The 26,545-nt window shown below is 44.2% G+C and overlaps 1 protein-coding gene across 8 annotated transcripts in view; it reads right to left on the reverse strand.

The window, feature by feature from the left end:
- Nucleotides 1-26,545, reverse strand: part of EYA2 (EYA transcriptional coactivator and phosphatase 2) — a 171,919-nt gene that overhangs the window by 22,127 nt on the left and 123,247 nt on the right. For all 8 annotated transcript variants that reach the window (XM_075901580.2, XM_075901583.2, XM_075901575.2 and 5 more), the window contains one exon: nt 7,506-7,595. In XM_075901580.2, the coding sequence (XP_075757695.2) occupies nt 7,506-7,595 (90 nt within the window). The remainder of the gene's footprint in view (nt 1-7,505; nt 7,596-26,545) is intronic.

Below are 26,545 nucleotides of genomic sequence, written 5' to 3' on the forward strand. Positions count from 1 at the left end.
TGCTGCTGTGTAGACATAACCTTTGTCAACTAAGCCTGATGATACTTTGACCAGTTCCCTTTCTGCAGGACCATGCATGGGGATGGCTGGCTGATAGCCTCACATGTAATTTGATTTAAGTAGGTTGCTAACCAAGTAAGGCTGGCTTGAAACAGGTTGCCTGAATGTTACTGCTGGTTCTCTTTCCTGAATATGTACAGGTCAGCCACTCCTTTCCAAAGCAATGGCTTCAGAATACACACACACAGACACAAATAAATTATAGATCGTATCCTGGATATAGACCTTCCCACTGCCCTTTGGAAAATTGTCAAAGACATAGGAAAAGGATTAATTATAACAACAGGGTCCTGGTTAACAGGCTACCCTTACACGAGACAAGCAGGGAAGAGAGTCTTGGCCAATGTTCACCCGTGTTCTGCTTGTCGATGGCACAGGCAAAGATAAGAGCAGAGAAAGATGGAATGGTTGTGCCTTGGCAGCATATAGAGAGCTGTACACTGTATCCAGTTGGTGCAGCTATTAAATCAGCATCTAGAAACAGCTATCTAGAAAACAGACCCTTTTGAGTAATTTCTTTCTCCAGGGGTGATAGGGTTCTGGGATTTTTGTCTTTGGGACCCTCCTGATGGGTGGATGCTTTTGTTCCACTGTCACGTGTGCAGCTCAGCCAGCAAAGCCCAAGTACCACAGGAAAAGTGCTAAGAATTCAGCTCCTCTGCAGTGGAATAGCTGACGTTCAATGGCTTCAGATCACTTTAACTCTTGAGTGTTTGCAGCTAATAAAAAATGGAGGCATTATTTTTGCAGTAATATCTCCCCCAAATCTGTCAGACCCTCTTGGCTTTGTTCACTTTTCAAATGAGAGCATTACACAAAAGTTAGACTGCTTAGTACAGCCATGGCCAACCCGAGGCTCACAAACCACATGAATCTCTTTCCCCGCACTCCCCGGATGTGGCTTGCAAAGCCCCCCCGTGGCTCTTAAGCTGCCCCTGCGCCTCCAAAAATGGCCCTCTCCTCCCGGCTCCCTGTGCTGACCTGGGCAGGGGAGCCACCTGGCGCGGCCATGAAAGATGCAGAATTAAAGATGGCGGCGGGAGCCTGCTGTGGCCAAAAAGCCTCAAAATGCGTTTAAGTGTATTTTCTTAAAGAGACAGAGCTTTTGTTTTGTTTTGTTTTTTTGCTTGACAAATTTGCCCCGGCTCTTTGTGCTGGATCCACTGCTATCTTGGCTCTTTGCCCAGAATGGGTTGGCCCTTGGCTTAGTATTTCCTTAGACAAGTTGGCAGCACATCCCCTAAGGGGAAAACACTGCAATTCCCTCCAGCTTTGCCAAAATGTTTAACGTTGAATGTCACACAACTGTGTATCAGTCAACCAGTCATGCTCTTCTATAAGGAGACTAGCTTTAGTATGAGCAGAAGGCGTCCTCTCTCGGACATCTGATTCAAACTGTGACTTAAGTGTTCTGCTATGATAGGAAGCTTCATCTAACCTAATTTCAGAAGATTTGCACAACGACTAATTGGGCTGTGGATGGGGGGGGGGGGGAATTTGCAGTCTCACTGCAACGCTTTTCTCTCCTCATGCATCTGTTGGGAGTGCTTTCCACTGCAGCCCTGAAAACTGCAGCTTACAGTGTAAACAGTAAACAGTTCCCCCTCTGTTAAATGGGGATACAACTCTTCCTGTGATTGCCTTGTAAATTCATCAGCGCAGGGAAGTCTTTGTACAGTAGCTAACACAAATGGGCCTTGAGCTTGTTCGGAGCCCCAGGGTGCTGCTGTAACACAAAATACACAATAAATAGCAGGTGTAGGAGATCCTCTTCCAGCTGCTTTAACCCACAGAATGCCAGCTGATCTTTGCTGCCTTTTCATTTTAATTTATTTTTTAATAAGCCTTATGTAACAGCTTTTCTTGATAGTCAATGAACTGGGATCTTATCAAAAATGGACATCAATTGCCTGCCATTTAAAAGATTCATTTTATGCTGTCACAGGGATTGGGGTGCACAAAGAGCCAGTGTTCTAAGAAAATGTAAATTCATCTTCTGCCTTGTTAGTTCTTGTTAGTGCATCAGCATTAATGAATACTTGCTGATAATGGAAATAAATTTGCAAATGACAGTCACACCCAATTCTAGTTCCAGGAGTACAGTGTATGAATCATTAAATAGTTACTTATACAGTATTATAGGTGTGCAAATTGTGTTAGAGAACCCTTGGGAATCACAGAATTTGGCAGTCTAATTCAAACAATCTAATCTTCGTCTTCTCATTTTGGGCATTTTTTTTCAAGTGATCACCATTCTGGAAAGATGCCATAATTGAAGTGCAAAATTATCCCTTGGGGCAAAATTTCCTTTCTATTGTATTTGGGTTAGAGACAAGCATTCCATACACAGTGGCTGTGTCTAAACTACATGGCTCCGTCGACGGAGCCGTGTCGATTAGGGTTATAGGAAAAGGGAAATGAAGCGGCGATTTAAATAATCGCCGCTTCACTTAAATTTACATGGCTGCCGCGCTGAGCCGACAAACAGCTGATCAGCTGTTTGTCCGCTCAGCGCGCTAGTCTGGACACTTCCCTGCCGACATCAAAGCCCTTTGTCAGCAGCCCCGTTATTCCTCGTGGGATGAGGTTTACTGGGGCTGCCGACAAATGGCTTTGATGTCGGCAGGGGAGCGTCCAGACTAGCGCGCTGAGCGGACAAACAGCTGATCAGCTGTTTGTCGGCTCAGCGCGGCAGCCATGTAAATTTAAATGAAGCGGCGATTATTTAAATCGCCGCTTCATTTCCCTTTGCCAAAACAACAAATCTACATGGCTCCGTCGACAGAGCCATGTAGTTTAGACGTACCCAGTGTGTGGGTACTGAACTGCAGTTGATACAACAAAAACCTTAATTTGAGGGAAGCTCATAAAATGGTTGCTAACCAGTGTCTATCTCACTAACTCCCATTCCTCCTGGGAAACCACCAATAAATTATTACAAAGACCTTGTATAGATCAATCAACAACTCCCTGAAGCCAAATGGGGTAACTCCTTAATCGCAAATGAGCATCCAACCAATGGGCAGAGGTTGAGTTTGCTGCTGCCTCCTATCTCCTGTTCAGCTGCAGAAGGTGGAACTTTCAGTGCGTGGAGCATTCCCACCTCTAAGCCTGAATGTGTGAGAATAGACTTGGCTACGACAGCCCCTTATACTGTGTACACTAGTTTGGAAGGTGAACACAGCAGCAGCACATGGAGGTTCAGCACTTAACCTGAACTGCTAGTTCAATATAAAGCTAGGAAGGAAGATTGCAGATGGAAGGGATCATTATGCTAATGTGAGACAGACTGTATTGGGAGACAGAACGTACCCGGCACCAAAAAAGCCTGGACGGACTATTACAGGTACATTCACCAAAAGCTGGGAACCACTTTTCTACTGAATTCACCTTGCCAAGGAAGAGGATGGGTGAGTGTATAGGGCACACTAGTCTGAACTGTCTCTCCGTGATCGTATCTGTGGTTCCAAAACAATATATATGCAAGCTCTGCCGCTGACTGCAGGGAAAATAGGGCAGTCAGAAGCTTTGTGGTGTCATTGCCTGCCTGGAAAGAAATGGATGCTCTGTCTGGACATTGCATTTACCAATAATGAGCTCCCTCAGTTTCCTCACGTGCCTTAGGGTGGGCCTGAATAAGTAGTTTGTTTCAATTCCTCACCTTTTCCAGTTGTTCAGAAAAAACCTGTGCTTAAAATGATTGGCCTGAATTAACAGTCTTAAACATCACATTCACCTGCTCCCTGCAGTATTCTTGTTCCTTACTACAAGCTCTAACTTTGCCTTTCTTCTGTAGATGCCTGAAAGCAGGGCAGTTCAACGGGCAGTTTCAGCATTGTAGTACTGGGTGGATTTAGCTTATTGAGCCCTGCTCATCTCACCATTATGCCACTTGATGGTGCTGCTGTATACTGTAATCTCAACAGCTCTTCCACTGAATCAGCCTTTATGCTTTTTTTTCTGCCTGCTTTTTTTTAAAATATATACTATATTGTTCTTTTCCAAGCCTAACAGTTGGTGCCCATACAATCCTCAGCTATCACTCTGCAAATACTCTCATTAATTTATCATCTAAGATGCAGGAGCACTGCAGCATGGTGAGTAAAGATGGTTGAAATTTTTGTGTTGTTTTTTTGGAGGCCAGGACAAGACAAACATTTTTGGGAAAGGTTTTCAATTCTTCTGAAAATTTCAGTTTTTGATGAAAAGTCTAATGTTCCCTCTTCTCCCCCAGAAAAATCTGAGATTGTTTTCATTTAAAAAACCCGAGAAAATTCTGCAAAAAGGTTGATGCTGGACTCATTTTATTCAGTTTTATTTTGTTGTTCTTGTGCATTACATTTCTGAAATAAGGCACTCGGACTGAAAAGTGCTATAGGATCTGTAAAACCATTACACCTGTATCCCATGTGCTCACAACTTTGCTATGGATGTGCCAAACTGGCTTAGGTCAAATAAAATTACCCCACAAGCCCAAGAACCAAGCTGAAAATTTTTAACAGCAAACTTTGCATCTCCAGTAGCCTTGAACTGTTTGGAGAAGGAAGCAGCTGGAGTCTTCATGACCTTCTTCCCAAATTGGATCTTTCTGAGGTTTATGCATCAATGCATATAGTTACAAAAAGAACAACAGAATATTTCAGTCTTTGTGAATTTAACCTGGAGGCAACGGTGATTAATGAGGGTAAATTTAGCGGTTACAGAACTGTACTCAAGGGAATGGTTTACTTAGCCTCGTCTACACTGAAAAGTTATATTGTCATAGCTACACCAGTCAGGAGCGTAAAAAAAACAACAACCCACCCACCGAGGTAGCTATGGCAACGTAATCCCCATGCAGACACAACTATGCTGTGGAAGTGACATTCCATCAATACAGTTAACTTCTTTTGAGGCGGTGGCATTCTTACACCTTTCTGTTGGTATAGGCTGCATCTGCGCTTACTGAACATAGTGATACCATCTTCATAGTGTAGACAGAACTGTAGCACTTATGTAGTCCTCTCTATCCACACAGGAGCTATGGTGATACTAAGTATTACTCACGATCTTTCTCTGAGGTAGAAAGGTGCATCATCATTATCTCCATTCACAGATGGGAAAACAGATGCAGAGAGGAACAGTGACTTACCCACTAGGTCACACAGTCCATCAGGTCTTGCAAGGACTACAGACAAATTCTAGATCTTTTTGCGATAGCCAGAAATTAAGACCAGAAATCTCAAATGCTTTAAATAAAATATCTGTCACTTTAAATAAAATATTTGTACCTCTAGACCCCTTGCTCCATTCATCTGATGAAGTGAGTTGTATCCACAAAAGCTCATGATACTATCTACCTATCTACCTCTAAGGTGCTGCAGGTCCATTTGGTGTTTTTTACGTTTTTTTCAGTTACAAACTAACATGGCTACCCCCTGAGACTTTTACCTTCCTTTAGTACTTTTAGGTGAATTTAAGAATTTTTCACCTGCCAAGACCTGAACTCAGGATTTAGTTCTGCTTGAAGCAGCTGAAATCCTCACTGATACTTGTAACTGTGGGACAGTAACATTCCTCATCCCGCTCTGAGGGGCTTGGCAAACCATCAACTGAATTCAAGTCTTGAAAGAGAAGTAAAACAAGGGGGGAATGTTTTCAAATGTATCAATGTGCACATTTTAATCTTACACAGCTGTGGTACAAGAATGCCCATGGTGCTGCTGCAGTATAAGCCTGGACTAATTTCTCCTCTTGCCTTGGGTTCCACACATGTGAAATGGAGTTAACACCATTTACCCACCTTTCTGACACACACGGATGAGGAGTGTTGGGTACGTGCTAAATATTATCACTTTTTATTTAGAGCCTTAAATAGGTTTTCCCTCTTTTTCTCTATGAAAGATTTTCACTTCACACTTTGTTCCCCATCACTAAACACTTCTTTGGAAAGGAGGGAGAGGAAGGAAATGTCAGCTCAGGTGCTACAAACTATTTATCTTTAAAGGGAAATGAAATTTTTAAGCAAGTAAAGTTCCAATTTATATAGAGGGCAGTACTAGGAAAATGTTAACTCCTTATAACCAACTTAGCAATTCAATACAGCGGAGAAATGAAGGACAAAGGAATTAGAAGCCCTCCTGGGGCCTATTTCAGGCAGGTCCTGGAACAGTTAAATTCTTACTTTTTCAAATTAGTAAACAGACTGAGAAGGGATCTGTGGTTACGGGCTGCAGGCACAGAAATGGGGTCTTTCCCCCTAGCCTAGATTATTCCAAGCACTTTCCGGAGTCTATTGTGCCCAAGGCACCTGAAGAGAATTCTAGTTCATTCCATTCAATTCAAGGAAATGCCATCCAGCCTTAGAAAGCATGACCTATGAGGAGAGACTGAGGGATTTGGGTCTGCAGGAGAGAAGAGTGAGAGGGGATTTGATAGCAGCCTTCAACTTCTTGAAGGGAGGTTCCAAAGAGGATGGAGAGAGGCTGCTCACAGTAGTGACGGATGGCAGACCAAGGAACAATGGCCTCAAGTTGCAGTGGGAGAGGTCTAGGTTGGATATTAGGAAAACTATTTCACTAGGAGGGTAGTAAAGCACTGGAATGGGTTACCTAGGGAGGTGGTGGAATCTCCATCCCTAGAGGTTTGGCTTGACAAAGCCTGGCTGAGTTGATTTAGCTGAGACTGGTCCTGCCTTGGACAGGGGGCTGGACTTGATGATCTCCTGAGGTCTCTTCCAGCTCTATGATTTATGACAACCCTGAACAAAATGATTCAATAACTCATTTAGACCCATTCCTTATGATGGGCAGGTTACAAGCTCAAAAAGCTTTTCATCACCACTCCATAGCTAGTCACTCAGCTGGACATATGCTATCTTTTCTTGGGCTACGATGCATGTTCTGGAAGGCCTTTGGCATGTTTTACACCAGTGATCGTATTTTTTTTACCTGATCCTTCTTCATCAGAGGTGGCATTCCCTCAGCTGGGGCAGACTTCCTGGGGTTAGTGCAAAGATGCACACATGATCTCATTTGTGCCACGAGTTTGGCCATCAGGAACTCTTCATTCCACCTTTTTTTGTGTGCAGAACAGAGCTTGTAGAGGAACAGCTTCTGTACTGGCTCAGAAGTAACTGCAAACTTGTCCCATGAGATCTGTGCTCATTTAGTTTAATGAAATTATGAAATAGTAAATTTCAGGAGGACAAAGCAACATTGTCCTCATTATTACATTTAGCAAAACTACCAACACACATCAGTGTTACTCTATTGTTTTTGAGGTTTTTTAAGACTTTAAGAGAGCAAAGATGTCAGAGAGATGTGGTAAGGTATGTTTTCAATAAGCCATCTTAGGCCCACTGGGTCAGTAATGAAAGTTTCTGGGCCTGGAAACCAAGAGCTTCCAAACTAGATACAGGTGACTATAAATAGGAAGAAGTTAAAATAAAATATGCAGCTACATACCTCCAGATCATTAAAGAACAGATGTGTATCTGCAAGGTTGAAGATCATTTCTTCCATCATAAGACCTATCCGAACAGACGTGGTGGTGTCCTGTTAGAAAGAAAAAATGTGTGTGGTCTACAGTGATTTTAATCATCCTCTTCCCCTGATTTCTGACTATGGAGAGTGAATTTGGGACATGCCCTACTCATGCAGCCATTAATGCCATTTACTTCCCAAACATATTTATCATAGGTTTGTCCCCTTCAATTTTACTCTGGTGTACGGTTGAACTCTGTTCTATCGTGATGCATGGAGCGCTCTTTCAACACTAACACCCTGCACATAGCACATTTCAGATGAGGACATGAGGAAGCTTTAAAAAAGATAAGCTTCAAGGCTGCCATGGGGGCAGGGGGTCATTACTGTTTCTCATTTTACTTATAAATGTGACTTATCTAAGTGAAATCGGTCAGTGATAGAACCAAGGAATTCTCACTTCCAGACCCCCTATTCTAAGGTCAGACTCCTTTCTCTGCATGGCACATTTACATCATTTAGTCAACAAAACATCTTCACTGCACAATTAAGCTGGGTGATTGGCATCCAAGTTAGGCTAGCCTGGTTGGGAGCAACCCCTTCTTTGCTGAGATGGCCAAAAGATTCCTTTCCAGTAAATTGTGTGGGAGAACTTGTTTGTCCTTTGGGGGAATTGTGGGAAGGGCATTGTCCAGAGGTGGGCAATAATTTTTGCAGAAAGGCCACAATGAATTTTGGTACATGGTCACAGGATGGCTCCACAGAAAGGGTAGGGCCTGGGATGGAAGGGGCAGGGCTGGGGACTAGCCTCCCCAGAGCTGTCTGGGGCAGGAGGCTGAATTAAAAACCCAGCAAAGGGCTCCCGGCTCCCAGCCACTACTGCATTGCCTGACAGGTGCCCGGGGTTGCTGTGGCTAATTATAGGGCTCCCGGTCATGGTGGTACCCTGGCAGGGGCTGGAGCCCCAAGCCTTTAATTGCTGCTATTTAAAGGGCTTGCAGCTCCCAGCCCTGCTGCTGTTGTGTTGCCCGGGAGTCGCCTGGGATTGCTGCAGCTATTTAAAAGGCTCGTGGTTCCAGCCTCTGCCAGGGTAGCACCACAATTGTGAACTGTGAACCATTTAAATAGGATGCTGCTGCCTGAGCCACTGCCTGGCAATTAAGTGACACGGGCAGCAGGATAAATAGAAAGTGGCCACATCTTGCCCAGGCCTGGCATTGGCAGACTTTCTGCACTTGACTGATTTAGCCTGCATCCTCACTACAGAGTGGGTGGGTTCTAGCCTGAGTTAAAGTGTAATGTGTAGTGTTTAACTCACATCTCTAGCCAGGTCAAGGCACCTCCAAACCAGGGTAAAAGGTTTGTGCATGTAGGCAGGGAGAAAGATGGGGGGGGGGGAGGCTAAAAATGGTAAAAGCTAAGGTTAACTGTGAAGTGAAGATCTACTCTTAGCTCTGTTCTTGAAACACCCACTATCTGCAGTGGGGATCTGATGGACAGACTAAGTGTTTCTTTTAGGCCTTGTCTACACACAACAGTTACACTACTTTAATTATCTCAGTCTTGTTAAACTGCCAGGCTATGTCTATATTGCGCTGTTTTGTGCAAGAAATATGCAAATGAGGTGAATATCGCTGTGTCTCATTTGCATAATTAATGAGCAACCGCTTTTTGCCGTCTACACGGCTCCTTTTTGCGCAAACCTCCCCACTTGCACAAGAGCCGTTCTTCCTGAAAAAGAGAGGAAGAACGGCTCTTGCGCAAGAGGGGTTTTTTTGTACAAAAAGGAGCTATGTAGATGGCTCCTTTCTGCACAAAAGCCTCTTGCGTAAAAACGGAGCCTTGTTAATTATGCAAATGAGGCACGGTGATATTCCACGCTTCACCTCATTTGCATATTTTTTTGCGCAAGGGGGGGCAGTGTACACATAGTTATATCACTGTGAGCATGCTTCCAGGTGGAGTTATTTACATACAGGAAGCCTCTTTTAATGGGATAACTTCATCCTTACTATGGGCTGTACTGGTCTAAATGTAAAAAACACATGTATCAGTATGTTAGTCTGTATCTGCAAAAACAACAAGGAGTCTGTGGCATCTGAAAGTTTAAACACATTTATTTGGGCATAAGCTTTCATAGGCAAAGACCCACTTCAGTTGCATCTGACTAAGCAGGTCTTTGCTCATGGAAGCGTATGCCCAAAGAAATTTATTTGCCTTTAAGGTGCCACATGACTCTTGTATATAAAAACACAGGTGTAAACCAGACTACTTATGCTGCATGTTAGGAATAGTGATGTGTGTCAGACACTGCTACATACTGCAGTTTGACCAATGCTAGGATGTTTTTATTTCTTCTGATAACTGCAAATATGCATAATACCACTAACACTCTTGTACAACATTTTCATCTGCAGATCACAAAGGGCTGTACAATTGAAAGAGGCAAGTTTCCCAGCCCCGGGTCGTGATGCCTCCAGCTTTTAAAAATAATCTTACTATACTTCAAAAAGGTTTTTCCTGAGGGATGACAGAGTGATGTCCTGAGTCACTCTATGTCCCACAGCCCCTCCCTCGAACTCCAGCCACATAGTCTCCCCTTTCTCCGTGCTCCATGAGATCTAGGAGCCATGCGGCCTCCCTCTTGCTCTGACCTGCCCTGGTGAGGCCTGACGTGGTGGGAACGGCAAGCTGCATGGCGGCTGCCAGAATTTAAATTGAACTGTGTGGCTCCTCCACTGTCATTGCAGGAGGAGTAACGGTAGTTCGAATTAGGAACTTTAGTTCGAACTACCTAGCCCATGCTGCGTGTAGCTATAGGCAGGTAGTTCGAACCACCGCGCATTTAAAAATGGCGGCGTCTGGGACCATGCAAATAAAGCCCAGGATGTTTAAATCCCGGGCTTCATTTGCAAGTTCGAATGACTACATTAGCCACCGTAGTCCGAACTAGGTGGCTAGTGCAGACATACCCTTACAGAAAGAAATCCACATAAATGTACGCCCCTTGGGCCCTGATCCTATCACCAATGAAACCAGTGGCAAAACCTCTACTGAGTTCATATACAGCAGAACTATGCTATACCTCCTGTAGTCACTATTATAACCTTTTCCCTCATAGTTCTGCAACTTTGTGGCTTTTGTTCATTGCATCATATCAACCCTTAGATCATAAACTCCCAGGGACAGGGACCATGTCTATTTTATTTCTGTGAAGTGTTGTATAAATAAGAATAAAATTCCTCCTCATCACATCGTTTACCACTTGGGAAAATAGTAATTCTTATCAGAACAAAGTTAAATGAAATAAAATAATCACTGATTTTTCATATAATTAATTTTAAATTGGCCTTGGAAGGAAGCTCCTTTCATTAAACAAGCAGCCTCACTCTATGGCAGTGTTTCTCAACCTTTTTTTAATAAAGTACCCCTTTAAAAAATATATAAATACCCCCTTTTAAAAAAATTGTAAGTACCCCTAGTACCTACAGTTTTCAGACACACAATTTTTTTTTCTACCATTGCAACACATTTGTTCAAACAACTTAATTGTAGCCAGGCAAGTGATGACATTTTTGGGTGCAAAAAGTACAAAAATAATAAAGCAATATAAAACTTAAAATAAAAATTCACTTTTCTCCAAATTTCAGTTGTGCTGACGTACCCCCCAGTCTTCTCTCGAGTATCTGTAAGGGTATTCGTACCACTGGTTGAGAAACACTGCTCTATGGGATCTGCTCTCCTTTTGTTAGGAATATGTAATTCATGATAACTACTTAGTTTATTACTTCAAACTTGACAAACAAGCACCTGACATGGCCTCTTGTGTCATTTGTTGTTCCATGTTGTTCTTTTAGAAGCTGGTTATGACCTAAACCTCAGCCTTGCTCTACACTATTAAATACAATTCTGTCATTTTCCGTGTCACACATCCCACACACGTTCAGGCCCAAATAGTTAACTTGCTTCTCCAAGCCCAGTGTGAAGTAAGAGGAACAAACATGAGGTAGAAGAATCTTTCATGCTATTCATCTGAAAACTATTTTCTTAGTCATTAAAAAATATTTCTAAGACACAAACAAAAATATGTTGTCATTAATTTGGTAAACACCCTCTTCACTCAAATGGATTTTGTCTGATCAAGTTAAACAGCAACAGAAAGCTGGAAAAAGGAGAGTTTCCACAACCGGCTTTCATTTGTAATGCATCTTTATTAGGTCAGGGATCTCTCATTTTTGTGTGCCTTGAGAGTATGTGGGTGGTTTTCTCCCACTGAAGTTACAAGTCCTGCTAAGACAGTACAGATTTATATGTAGACTCTGCCCTAATTTTCTGCAGATTTCTGTGGAGTCATGTTATTGCATGGTGAGGTCAGTAATGAAGTTGTTTGGGAGGTCTACCAGGGAGCACTGCGTTTAGAGCCTGAATATGTTTCAGTCAACCTAGGTGGCAGATGTTGTCGACACGGCTGGCGTATCACACAATAACCTAATTATTACGCATTCTTGATGTAGCGCTCTTTAATTAGAGGACAATGGCTGTGATTTCAGCTTTATAGATGACTCACAGAGACTGCACTAGAGAAATGTTCATTCACTCATGTTTGAACCTGTTTTCACTGCCCTAGAGAGAACGGTGCTTTTTCCTATGGGGGGAGGCAGTAAAAAAAAAAAAAATCAAAAGCTTCGCTTTGAACACCCAACCCAAAAAAGTTGTCATCAGACATCTAAATTCACCCCACCTGTAATGTCTTACATTAAAAAAAATTCTCTCTGGCTAGTTAATGTGTTGGGATCAAGGATCAGATTAAGAGCCATGTCTATGCTGGTGATTTCAGCCACTGAAGTAGCTGCCTCCAGGTGGAATCCTAATACAGACTAGCAAACCTGCTGTTAGCAATCAGAATACAGGTGGTCTAACCCAGTGGTCACAGAAGACATCAGGTCTCATGGGTGCAGCCGGCACCCGACTCAAGGAATAAAGTTGAGGATTAACTCCAGAGTCAACTGCCAATTGCCAAAGCCAGAGTCAAAACTAGAGTCAGATACCAAAATGCCACAATCAAGAGTCAGAGCAGGACTGGTCAATGATGGGCAGAAGTGAGGTAAAAGGCAGGCACCGAAGGAGAGTCAAGGATTAGGCAGGGAGCAGGTGCATAGTGAGGAAAAGGAGCATGGACAGGGGCAAGGAACAGAGAATACAGGTACCAGCAGGTCTAGCACTGTAGCCAGGGGCAACCACCAAGTGTTTGAGAACTGGGACATCACACCTGCTATATGCTACAACCTGCACTGGTGCAACTTTACCTCTGCTTGAAACTGGGATAAAACACACAGTTGCAAATTGTGTCTGAAAGGGCTCTCTGCCTGCCAACTCTGGGAATTCACATCAATGCACCTACCTCGGTAGGTACCACCAATGGTTGAAATCTGAGCAAATCAACAGTGTATATGGTGCCATTGCAGAGCGAGACAAGTTAGAGCACATTCATTCTCTTCAGCTCACTGGTGCTTGGAAGACTTTACTTAAATAGTCTGTGCAGGTGTTGGCTATCTTAAATGCCCTGTGTGAATAACACTGAAGGGAATGTGTCTACTCAAGCGAAGTTACATCATGGACTAACACAAAGGCAGGCAGAGCAGGAATCAGGAGCCTGGAACCAGAGACAGTCAGCATTTAAGCCAAAGGCCAAATCTGGAGACAGTAGCCAGGCCCGGGGATATAAAACCAGGGCTCTGGTACAAGACAGGAATCAGTCAATGTAGCACCAAGGAGGCAATTCATCTAGGTCCTCAGATAACTTCTGCCTCCTTCTGGCTTAACTAGTGAGCCCGAGCCAACAGCAGAGGCTGGATGTCTCCTCCAATCAGGAGGCAAGGAGCACTGGGGAATGGGGCACAGGCAGGGGTAGGGATGTCAATGAGTAGTTGACTAGACGATTAACTGATAAGTCTAGAAGAATCAGTTAATGTAGTCGACTATTCGCTTCTCCCCCTTTGCTGCCTCTGATACAGAGGCAGCAAGGGTGGGGAGCAGGAGCCAGTGCTAGGAGAGAACTGGCTTAAAAGCCTGTTCCCCCCAGCACTGACTCTGCAGTGCCACCTGCCCCCACTCTGCATGGCTGCCTCTATGAGGGGGTAGGGGAGGCTGCTGCAAAGCAGCCTCTGTCCACAGTGGGCCCTGACTCGCCACAGACAGAGACTGCTACACAGCAGCAGCCTCTGCCTGTGGGGAGGTCCGAGCTCCCTGCGGACAGAGGCTGGAGCAGCCTCTGTCTGTGGCCAGTCTGGGCCACTGTGGGCAAGGTCTGCTTTGCGGCAGCCTTCAACCCCCTCTTCCCCAGCAGCCTCTGTATCAGAGGCAGCAGTGCAGGGGGCTCCCTGGGATTAGGGCTGTAGCGTACTGACTGCTGGCCCTGCTCCTGGGGACTATAGAATAGTCAGCTAACCTCTAAGAATTCATGTGGTTACTTAGCTATTCTATTACCTACTATCTAACATCCCTAGTCCAGGGGCTGCTCTCTGGCGTCCCTCTCATGGCACATGGCGGGTACAGGGTTCCCTACAGCTGCCCAGGTGGCTCTTACCCCGGCCAGGCTCCGGCTTCTGGCTTAGGAGCAGGGCTTCATGGGGAAGATGAGAGGGGCGTCCAATCAGGAGCTTCAATGGCAGTGCCTCAATTTTAAACTAGTATCAACAAGCTGCCAGGCACTGGCTGCATTTGGGGCAGGAGCATCGGATCCCTTATAAAAGTAGTGGGGGGCATGAGGCCCCACTCCCTCATGGGTCCCCTCCTCTTTCCCCTGAAGACCTGCCCCCAGGCCAGAAGACAGAGCTTGGGCAGGGTAACAGCCGTCCCTGGCAGCTGTTGGGAGTGGGAGGCCTGAGAGAAGCCCCTGGCCTGTGTCCCCATCCCACTGGCATGTTAGCGGACAGTTTGAGGTTCCCCACTGTTGCCTGGGTTCCCTGGGTGGCTCTTATCTCAGCTTGATTCTGTCTTCTGGCCTGGACGGGGCAGCTCAGGAAGTAGGAGCAGCCCAGGAGGCCCAGGCTGCTGTGGGGAACCCTGGACCCTCCACCTGCCCTGAGGAGTGGGGACATGGGCCAAAGGTTGCAACTGAACTTCTCACACAATTCAGCTACCTGGACTCCCTGGCTGGTTCTTACCTCAGCCTGACTCTGGCTTCCAGCCTGGTCTGGGGTTTGGTCTGGAGCAGAAGAGGAAGGGTAGAGGACCAAGTCCTGCCCTGAAAAGTGCATGAGGCAGGCCCTCCCACTTTCAAAAGGCCTGGATTCAAGACGCACAATCCATCAAAGTTACGTCATGGGAGCTGTTTTGGAAACAAGATGCTGCTAGGAAGGAATCAATTTTTTGTTTTAATGAAGCAATTTATTTCTTCTATATACCAAGGGCCACTGCCTTTTAAACCTCCTTTACCATAGCTCAGTGTTCGGTATCCTTCATTTGGCTCTTTTCTTTGGGGCTGTTTGCAGCTTTATTGATAGCTGCAGTGGAGTGGGGAATGTTTCTGCAGCACAGTGTATGAAGTTCACTTTGTTTTAAACCAAAACAATATGTAGATTAAACTGCAGAGGAGAAAAATATCCTTCCCTTGAGAGAGAGAGTGTGATGGAATGAAAATAAAAACAGAAAAACGGGGAAGTCATTTGGGGAAATAATTTGGCACTAATGCATAGCTCGGTATGGACACTTCCTTTACAGTGGGATTCTTTTCCAAGTCTTAAACAAAATTAAACAGGAAAATCAGCACTCCCAGTATTATTTATTGTATGTGTTTGTGTCCAGAAGCCAAGGCTAAGGCACCATTGTTTTTACATGTAGATGCATGGATTTGATTTCACCCAGAAAAAAGGCTATTCAATATCTGAGGGTAGGACAAAGTCTGACCTCTTCTCTGAGGGGACTTGAGTTTCCGGAGAATCACTTTGAACAAGTTAGAAGCACTGTCAGCTTGGTATCAGAATACGTCTAGGATAAGACACAAAATCAGTGTCTGGCTACAATTGTTTGAGATCCATGTAAACCTATGTAAGTAGTTTGACGCTTATATCAGTACAGATATCAAGACACAAACACAGATGTAAGGCACATAATAAATGTCATATGGAGACTTTGGTCCAACAGTCAGCTTCCTATTTGCACTCCCTTTCTACCAGAGCAGGCTGAACGTCCCATGCCTGAGGGCTGCTCTCTTTTATTTTGGCTGTCACCATGTCTAAAGAGCTGTTCCAGCAGGCAGTGATCGGCCAGGCACAAGGGAGCGCTGGGTTTTGGGAGAGCAGAGATCATAAAAGCTGCTGCAGTGGCTCTGTGTTATCTGAAGATCCCCTCACACTGTATGGCAGGGGTCAGCAACCTTTTTTGGGTCGGGGGGGTCTCTGACCCACAGAAAAATCAATGGGGGACCACACACAAATGAGAAGAAAACCCCCAAAACAACAAAAAATACCACCCTCACCGACATGGCCCCCGACTGAGAAGGAGAAAGACGCTCCCCATGTTCCCCTCACACTCCAAAGCATCGGGGGTCCCAGCCTCATAGATTTTGTGTATCCCAACCCCACAGAGGGGCAGTGGGTGGGGGTTGGAGTGCCAATGTAGGCTCCCCAATGCTGGGGGGGAAGGCCTGAGCCTTGGGGGCTGAATCTGACCCCTGGGCCTTAGGTTCCCCATCCCTGCTGTAGGGGGATACTCTACTGGCTAAGTCAGCTTTAGGGCAGCTTCTTATTAGCAGAGGAGTGCAAAGTATGGATGCGCTTCTTGTAGAGTCTGTCGACCAGTCTATTTCCCCACTCCCCCCTTGCTGCCCTGTAAGACAGAGGCAGCGGGGGGTGGGGGAGTACTTAAAAATGGCAGCATCAAACAGCTGTTTCAAAGGGGCAGACGTGTAGCTCAGTGTCAGCTAAGAATCCCCCTGACAATCCCAGTTGATCCTGGGCTCCCTGCAGCATTTCCCCAGATCCCAGGGTCAGCTGGGGAGTCCCCCAGTAGCTCCGGGCTCCATGGCTTTGAAACGCACAAGAGCCCCCGCTCTTGTACATTTCAAAGCAGGCACCCACATGCAGCCCGGAATCAGCGGGACTTCCCACTGGCCCCAGGCTGCATGCGGAGTTCCGCATTCCTCCATTGAAATGTACAAGAGCCCCAGCGGTCAATTAACCACATTTTAACATCCCTAGTGCAAAGTTGCCCTAATACTCTGGAATGCTGAGCCCTATGACTGTCAGGGATCTGTTACTTTGTGTTATGCTCATGTGCACCAAAAACAATTAACCCCAATTGTCCAGTTCTAAGGGATACTTTCACTTTGCACAGGAACCCAGTGGGGAGACTGGGCCCTCAGACTCCAAGAAAATTGATTTCCTCCCATCAACCAGTTTCCACACTGAAAATAACAAACTGGAAATACAAGCCCCGAGAGTTTGTTTAGTAACATTAGAAGAGCGAGGTCCTACCTCTTAACTAGTCTACTGGTTCTGTGTTAGCAAAGAAGAACAATGAAAAGATGGGATAGAAAACAAGAAATAAACCCCTTATAAATAACACCTAGGACGTCACAGTCCATCCCTGAATGTGTCACCTCACCTCAGCCATGCACAGCTGCTGGAGCTTCCTAACATGGTAAAATTAAACAACTTCACACAGTTACAGTTGTGGCTCTAAGAGACGATACCTTTAGGAGCCCCTAGAGAGGTCAGCGGCTGTGCTACCATTGGAGAGGACAGAACACCTGCCCCTTTCCCACGGGACTGGAGAAGCTAGCAGCACCCCTTTGGAACAGTCCCTTGGGCACTGGGGAGTCCAGGACAAAACCTGAAACTGTGTCCATCTAATGCAGCAGGGCAGACCCTTGCCTCACCTTGCATTCCTGTGCTCAGCTGAGCAACCACTTGGAAGTTAATTACACACTCCTGCTGTTAAACACTCTGCTCCAGGATATTTCTCACTGGGTAGGAACATCTCCAACTCCTTCTCCATGAGCAAGGTGGGCTCCCAAAAATGGGAAGACAATTTTCCCTACAACAGTTTTGATTCATAGTATTTGAACTGATCAGTGACATGCAAACTATCTGCTTGTGATGTGCTTGGCCATCACTCTCATTTCTAGCCAAGGAGGGCCTCAGGATTATAGACCATTGCACAGTTCAAGTCAGGTGCCTGATGCTCGGACATGCCTTGCACCCACTATTCCTATTGGGATGAAAGGCACCCAGAAGCTCCTAGGATCTGGCTCTATTGCTCTGGGGCAGTGTTTCCCAATTTTAGTTGGCCACAGAACCCCTAGGGCTGCCTTTAAAAAAAAAAAGTCCCTGCCGCATTTCATCAAACAACCCCCCCCCCCCCCCCCCCCCCCCCCCCCCCCCAAAAAAAACCCTCTCGCTGCCGCAATTCCTGCCACGCCTCTGTCTCTTTAAGACAGGGCGTGGGGGGTGCCAGCTCTTCGCAGAACCCTTGCTTTCCAATTGGGAAACACTGCTCTGGGGGAACAATGTTTTGTTCTCTTGCTATAAGAGCAGCCATTCTGGAGGAGACCAATGGTCTGTCCAGTTCCAGGGCTAGCACAGCATCAGAGGAAGGCAAAAAATGCTTAGCCCAGCTAATGATTGTGGTGTTATTGTGGCTTTAATAGAATGAATAGACTCTTCAGGATATGGGAACGGACAATCGGAGGAGGCAGTTACATTGACCTAAGATGTTCTGTACATATGTTAACATCAAACTTTATTAGATATTCAGTTATTAGCAATGATTTAGTATTGAAACTGATGGATTACTTGAATATATAACACTGATTAGCTGATGTAGGTAACTACAGAGGCTGGGAGCAATGTTCTCTTTAATCTTTTCCATCCATGTACAGATTTTTTTCCATCCACGCAGAACAAATTTTATGTGCACTGAGGCATGTGCAAATGTGCACCACCAGTAGAAAAACAAACAAAAATAGCTGGAGGCACTCCGCTAATGAGTTGGGCAGAATATGAATCTCTCCTGCTTGGCCACACAAGTGCACAGCTTACAGGGAACACTGGTTGGCAGCAGGGGTTGTTTGATGCTCACTGCAAAACAGAATACACCACCTCAAAGCAGCACCAAATTCTGCTGAACAAGAACAACAGATATAAAATGTGTAGCCATAGCTCCATGGCTCCAGCCATCAACACCCCCCACATACACCTTTCAAGAGCCCAGAGTCCTCCACATGCCCTAACACAACATGTGGTGTAACTCATCCAGTGCACTCAATGCCCCAATAGCAACCCCGTGGGTGACACAAGACAATCACTCCACTCCACAAAAGGAAATCTTCAAAAGATGAACACAAGTACGTTAAATTCACATCATTTTGCTAGATATTACAAATTATGGAATGAATAGGCACATTGGATTTACAGTTTATTACAAACTGTAACATACTTAAATTACCTCCCCAGCTTCTTCCTTTTTGCCCTTCCCTTCTGTGACTGTTGAGATGTTAACAGGTCATTGCACCTTGAATGTTCCCTTGAAATATGTATTAACTACTTATGCTATACAATCTGTGCCACCTTGTATTTAGCTCTGACTCTCTGAGTACCCTTCCCAGACCCAAAGAAGCGCTCTGTGGCTCGACGGCTTGCTTTACCCACCAACAGAAGCTGGTCCAATAAAAAGATATTACCTAATCCATTTTGCCTAAAGTATGCATTACAAACACATGTATTTGTTACCACCTGCAGCTATTATGCTTCCATTTGGAAGGCCCATCAGAGCCAGTTATCTCCTACTCCTGGTGATATTGTAAAGGAAGTGAGTAGACAATTTGTCTCTGGCAATGTTTCAAGCGTAAATCATTCTCACCTCAGTTTCTCGTTCCAAAACACTCTGGTTCCAAGCTTCTGTCTTGCAGGTAAATTGTTCAGACTTGCATGCCATTAGCACAGGGGTAGAGCTGACTGCTTTGATAACATACGGAGGATAAAACATTGAAGCAGCTTGTTGTCTGAGTATGTCTCTGTTTAGATATGTGCCAATTAACCTGACATTCTGACTGTTAGGATATTGTAATTCTGAGCCCACATTTTGGATTCAGATTTTTTCCCCTTAAATAAATAAAAAACCCTCGTATTTAAAATCAATCAGACTTTAAACCCCTGCCAAATACCTGCTTATGCAGTGAACAAATAATTACTTTTCTACAAGGAAGAAAGTATTAATTAAGAGTATTCATCAGACTCCTATTCTGTAGGGTTTATCTGATGGTGGTGTCAGCCAGAGGTGAGAGATGGATTAGTACACAATCAAGGACTTTCCAAGTTAAATCTCCTCCTTGCAGTTAGCTGTTAATAATAAAGTTGTCACTAAAGGAGAGAATTTAATGGTTTTAATTGGGTTTAATTGCTTGGAAACTTCTAGAAAATGGACCAGTTTGTTTGGTTGCAATATATAAAAAAGTGAAGATTATAAAGAGCAAGAGAAAGAGAGGGCTGGGCCACATGTTTGAACAAAGACAGATTGTAAGAATCATTTATTTTTTGGCTGGCGAACTGCATGCCCTGACCAGACTGTAAGAGATGGATGTGTCTCATTCATAAGCAACCAGCAGGGGTATGCATAGGTTCTGTTATTTCTAATGCAAACAGGTATGTTTTTTGTACTGGGTTTTGGGAGGGGGGGGGATATTCTTTTTTTCATTACAATTTGTTTTAAGTTGTGAGGGGAAAGCATTTATAGAGCTAGACTAATGCTAGATGTAGTCTTCTAGTGCTTTGATTCCTGGATGACACAGCTAAAAGAAGATGGGGGTAAATTTTTTTTAAAGTACTTAAGTGACTTAGGAGCCAAATCCTATTTCCAAAAGTGATTTAGGAACCTCTTCATGAAAAATCAATGTGACTTTTTGAAAATGGGACTTGATCACTTTTTAAAAGTTCACTTTAGATCGCATGTCAACCTCCTGACACTCTCCTATAGTCTAAAACTGCCCATGAAACACATATGAATGTACAGTATAGATATTTGCTTTACCAGAACACTGCAAAATTCAGGTTTATTAGACATCCCATGGAACCTGAATGAACAGCCCTAAGAAACACTACCACTGTAAACTTTGCATGGCAAAAATAAATACCAGACAGAGCGAAAACTTTCCTGATTTCCATTATTCACAGCTGCCTTTTTATATATCCTTAAAGTATGGTTGGGAAATAACAAACAAATATCATTCAGAGCACTGACAGATATCTAAATACCAGCAGTAAATCCCAAAGGCACCACTGCATTAAATCAGATGACATGTTCTTTTTTATCTGTTTCATACAATTTTCTTGGCTCCTAAAATCTTCTTCTGTGGTGAATGTCTAATGGAAAGTTACTATAGTACTCAAAATACAAGTTGGACCTCTTTGGTCCGGCACCCTCGGGACCTGACTGATCCCAAATGAGGGAATTTGCCAGACCAGAGAGGTCCCCCGTTACTGGCTCCCCAGGCCAACTTCCCTCCCCGCTGCCAGCCACAGCCGCCCCCCTTTTCCCTCCCCGCCCCACTGCTGCGTCTCTGGCAGCCCGAACTGCTCTGGCCCCAGCTCCACTATCGGAGCTGCCATGTCCCTGGCTCTGGCCACACTACCGTGGCTGCCACGACTGCCCCAGCCGTGCTATGGGGCTGCTGCAACCCCTGCTGCGCTATACCAGGGCTCCAGCACTGGTCCCAGCCCCAACAGGCTTCGTGCCATCAGTCCTCTTGCCACTGGGGCTCCCAACCAGGACTCCCTGGTCCAGGAGCACCCATGGTCCTGCCGCACCATGGATGTTGCCGGATGAGGGAGTCCTGGTTTTGGGAGGTCCAACCTGTAGTAAGATTTTTTCAAATCCGTTTTAATGTAGTTGACTATAGTACAAGGCAATTTTTATGTCTATTTTTAAGAATTGCTGAAGTGGTTCTTGTGGGGTTTATTCCAGTCCAGCCTCTATTGTTTCTCATCACAGAACTGAGTAAGAAAAGCAAAGAACAATTTCTGACAGAGATAGGGATGGTTAATACTAAGCCAGTCTCAGGAACAGACCTATCACTCCACGATGTTCCACATCCTGCAAATTTGGCTTGCCAAGTATGAAATAAACATCTTGAAACATCTGTGGGGATGAACTGACATTGTGATGTCTTGACCCTGAGTTGCAATAGGATGGTGCAATGCCAAGACACCAGGACACTGGAACAAAGCATTGTGATGTTGTGACTTTGTCCAATAAGGCAACATCTTAAAGATTTGATTTTTTGAATTACAGTAATAGATAGAGGCCCTGACCAAGTTAAAACATCTATTGTACTAGGCAGTGTACATGCACACACAGGCCTTTACTAGACTAATACTTTCTAAATAATAGAACTAAATAATAGTAGACAAGGCATGCTTCCTTTAACATGGGTTAAATTGATGGAATTAGCTGGTGATGGGGGAGCCTAGGCTTTAACTCGACAATCTTAGCAGACATCATAGTGTATACTGCCTTGTCCACACTAAGAATAGTAATAGAGATGTAGCTGTGTTAGTCTGGTCTTGCTGAAACAAAAGACAGAACTATGCAGCACTTTAAAGACTAACAAGGTGGTTTATTAGGTGATAAGCTTTCGTGGGCCAGACCCACTTCCTCAGATCAAATTGTGGAAGAAAATTGGCATGACCATAAATACCGAAGGGTCAATTTTATATGTGTTCACTTTTTTTGATTGTATCCCTTTCCTTCTCCCATTCCTTCTGCACAAAGCCATAAGGCGGCTGCTAGCCACAAGCTGGCGAGAACCCTGGCAGAAATCGGGGGAGGGGAGCATGTGACCCTGCATTTCCTCTCCTCTTCCCCTTCCCCCTACCATGTTGTCCTAGGAAGATGCTGTGCCAGGCATCAGGAGGTTTGTCCTGGGAGCTCAGCCAAGCATGGAGGGCAGAGAGTGGCAGGAAAGAAGGGTTGGGTAATTTAGTCACCCTCCTACCATGTGAAAGAGGAGTGTGTGTGCCATTCCTGCTTGTTTGAACCCTAGAGCCCTAAATATAAGCAGGTAAATAAAAATAATCCAACTATGCAGTTTTTCTTTTCAACAGGGGCTCCATTTACTTGGTGTTCATTTCAATGTTTGTACCATTGATTGCTGTTGAACTCGCTGAGTATAAGTAATTTTACCAGGTGTCCCATATTCAGCAAAGGGAAAGATGGTCATGCAATGCTTGTGCTGCATCTGGTCCTTTGTGTCCGGCTCCTCTCCTGTAGTTTTCCCCACAGGCCACACTGTGGGGATGGCATGGGAAGACACCATCTGGTTCCTTGTACCCACAGATTGGATGGGCCTTCTCTATCTCCCAGCTGGACTCCATTTTGCACCCTCCTTCCTAGTGCAGCAGTTCCTGCTTTGGTTGCTTCTCAGCCTTCTGGAAGAGCCTCCTGTCTTTATATGTATCTGGAGACACATTACTTGGGGACAGTTGCATGAAGCTGTTCCACTTTATCAGAATCTGGAGAAAATTCATTTATTGAGCAGATAGATGAACTACTGGGCCTGTCAACATTAGCCCCAAATATGTCCATGTTTTAAATGTGCAGATTGTTACACAGCAACAAGAATTTTGTGGCAATTTATAGGATCTCTGAGCAAAGTCCCAAGAGTCTATTTATCAGGAAAAAAAATCATTCTTGAAACTGCAGAGGCACATGGTTCTTAAGTGTGATGGGAAATTAAGGCATATGAAAGGATTATGGCCAAAGGTTTTTTTCAGTCTGCAATTTATTTCATCACCCTCTGTTCTTGCTCATCAGGAATGTAAAATAATTCTCATCCAAATCCCCGCACAAAGAAAAGGGCTACATTTTCTCAAACAAGTCCCTGAAGTCCGCATGCAAAACACTGCACCTGAGTGGAGACTGGTAATAATGGACACCAAATATTTACAACAGGTGTATGACATATAGAATTACCTGTTTGTGACTGCATTTTATAGGAGGAAGTTAAGTTTTTTAATACCTGCCCCCAAAATATCAGAACAAAATGTCAGGATTCAGAAGATGCTCTGGAGCAGGTCTCCTTAGCCAGCACTGGTTTAACAATCCAGCATCATTTCTGGAGTGTACTTTATGACAGAAATAACCCTTTAATGTTCCTGGGTGCCACATGTTTACTCTGCTTGGAAAATCTCTGGTTTACGTCAATTCCTCTACAAGAGGTTAAATCTATATAAGCTCTTTAGCACATCAGCTGTGCTCACCTTTCAAATGGCTATGTGTCTGTCTTCTCTGATTGTATTCCAGCTTCTTCCCATGAGCAAAAACGATCAATATAAAACTTTGCTCCCAAGATACACATTAGAAAATAACTGAATCACTGCTATTATATAGTCTGCCCTTCCTCCAATAATGAACCAATAATTGTTACGGTGGCATATCTAAAATAACAGACTCTTTCTTTGTTCTCTGCAATGACTGAATGCTTTTCTTATTTAACTTAAAAAGGCATTAAATACAAAGTTTAGCCTCCAGTGGGTAAAAAAAGTCTCCAACTTCCTCACAAAATCCTTCCCAAATTGTATTCATCTTGACTTAATCCAAGGTCTACTGAGTGAATTAGGCAGTATTTGTTTTGAAAATCTATTTTATAGAGTTTCAGGAACTCTGTTTTCCTTAGGAAGGGCTTATTCTGCCTTTTTTGACCAGGATGCCTGCTAGCAGCCTTCAGCATAGGCCTCTGCAGGTTGTTAATGTCCAGAGGTACCCAGCACATATGACTAACAAAATGTAAATAAACACAGCTGAGCCAGGGAGAAATTGGAAGGTTTTCTCATTAAAGAAATAAAATAAACAGATGTCCTTAAGCACTTTGGCTCATGTTTGTCAAAGGAACAGAAAACTCTTAGATGTTTGAACAGCAGCAGTGATATAGGACCACGGCTCAAGCAAACGAAGAAGAATGGGGGTGGGGGAGAGAAGCCCCATGGCACTTTGAATTAACTAATAGTTCTCAAGGGAGAGCACTTTTGATTTGAACCTTAGCAACTTCTACAAATAGTTTTTAACTGCCAAGTAATAAAATGGCTTTTTATTCCTTCTCAGTTTGTAAAGTAGTAAAGGACAGATCCAGCCATTAGAACTATGAATCACCATCAGATTTGATTAAATCCCTATGATGTTTCAACTGGATACTAGCTTGGGGGGAGGGGGGAAATGTCTATATGATCACATGGCAAGATACAGCAAAAGCTGGTTTAGGCCTAAAAGGGGTGGGGTGGGGAGAATCAGAGCTGGGATTTTGAAAGGGTCTTGTGTATAGCTGCTCGGAAGTTCTTTAATGAAACATTTTTTGCGGGAAAATGCCAATTCCCTTTTATCAGGAAAATTTCTTAGGTCCAGAATGGAATTTCTGGATTAAACAAGAGAGACACACCCACCCCAAGATAGCCCAGTGATTAGGGTACTCCCCTAGAATGTGGGAGGACACCCATGTTAAACTCTTGCTCCAGGTCAGACAGAGCAAGAATTTAAACATGAGTTTCCCCCATGCCAGGTGACTGGATTACTGGTTACTCTGGGGAATGTGTGTCTCCCTTGTTTTTCATGGAAAAAAAGTAAAAAGATCTCAGGTTTGTCCTAATAGAAAAACAAATGCTAGAACCTGGAAATTCTCTGTGAAATTCTCTGTTTTCTGATAACTTAGTCATGAGAGAGATAGACATCTAATCCCCATGGAAAGTCAGTTTAATTGGGCGCCTAATTCCCCTACGTCCTACTGAAAATGCCTTAAAACTGCTGTTGGATTAGACATCTTAAAAAAGTCAGTCAAGCACACAAAAGACTGGAAAACCCAGAAACATACTGTAACAAGGAGTGGTGAAACTCTAGTTCAGGTTCTCCCTCAAACTTTAACCGGTCACTAATGAGGTTACATAGTGAGGAGACTCTGGATAGAGGGGGTTATTCCCTACAGTTTATTTTCTAGTGCTTTCTCCAGGCTAGTTTTAAAGCATGCCAGTGCTGGAGCTTTCATCTCTTTCCTCGGAAATGAATTCTACAAGTCGAATAGTGTTCACTATGAAGAGCACTTTTTTTTCCAGATTATTGTCATTCTCCCTTTGTTCCCTAAAGTTCTGGAGTGTTCCTAAATAAGGCGGTACCAAACACACATAGTGAAACTGCAAACCACTTGGTTTGAGAGTTCTAATTTAAAACCCAATATCTAGCCATGTTTGTCAATCTAAGATCAGTTTTGAGCAAACTTAAGCCAATTAATGTATAGCTTTCGGTGGAAGCTACATAAAACTCAGTGGGCTTGTCTACATTGGCCCCTTTTCCGGAAGGGGCATGGTAATTTTTGAAATCGCAATAGGGAAATGCGCGGGGGATTTAAATATCCCCCGCGGCATTTAAATAAAAATGTCCGCCGCTTTTTTTCCGGCTTTTAGAAAAGCCGGAAAAGAGCGTCTACACTGGCCCCGATCCTCCGGAAAAAGCGCCCTTTTCCTTAGGATCTTATTCCTACTTTGAAGTAGGAATAAGATCCTCCGGAAAAGGGCGCTTTTTCCGGAGGATCGGGGCCAGTGTAGACGCTCTTTTCCGGCTTTTCTAAAAGCCGGAAAAAAAGCGGCGGACATTTTTATTTAAATGCCGCGGGGGATATTTAAATCCCCCGCGCATTTCCCTATTGCGATTTCAAAAATTACCATGCCCCTTCCGGAAAAGGGGCCAATGTAGACGTAGCCAGTAGGTTTAACTTCACCTCAACTTGAACCTGCTGATTTTGGATGATTTTAACTTTGAAATGGAGGGATCACTGTTTGAATCCAAAACACAGGGCAAGCGGAAGGGCAAATTTCAAAACTAACCAGCCAACCTTACCTGTGGTATCTCATAAGATTTACTTGAAATTCATTCACAGACGCAACACACAAGCTTTTGACAGAATAAATGCTTTTCTACTGGAAAATATCCATTAGAAAATGTCCAACCAGCTTTAGTATTTGGAGTGGCATAAATTACACCTG

This window comes from Pelodiscus sinensis, chromosome 17 (genome assembly GCF_052426305.1).
Source record: "Pelodiscus sinensis isolate ZL-2025 chromosome 17, ASM5242630v1, whole genome shotgun sequence".
Classification (NCBI taxonomy): Eukaryota; Metazoa; Chordata; order Testudines; family Trionychidae; genus Pelodiscus; species Pelodiscus sinensis.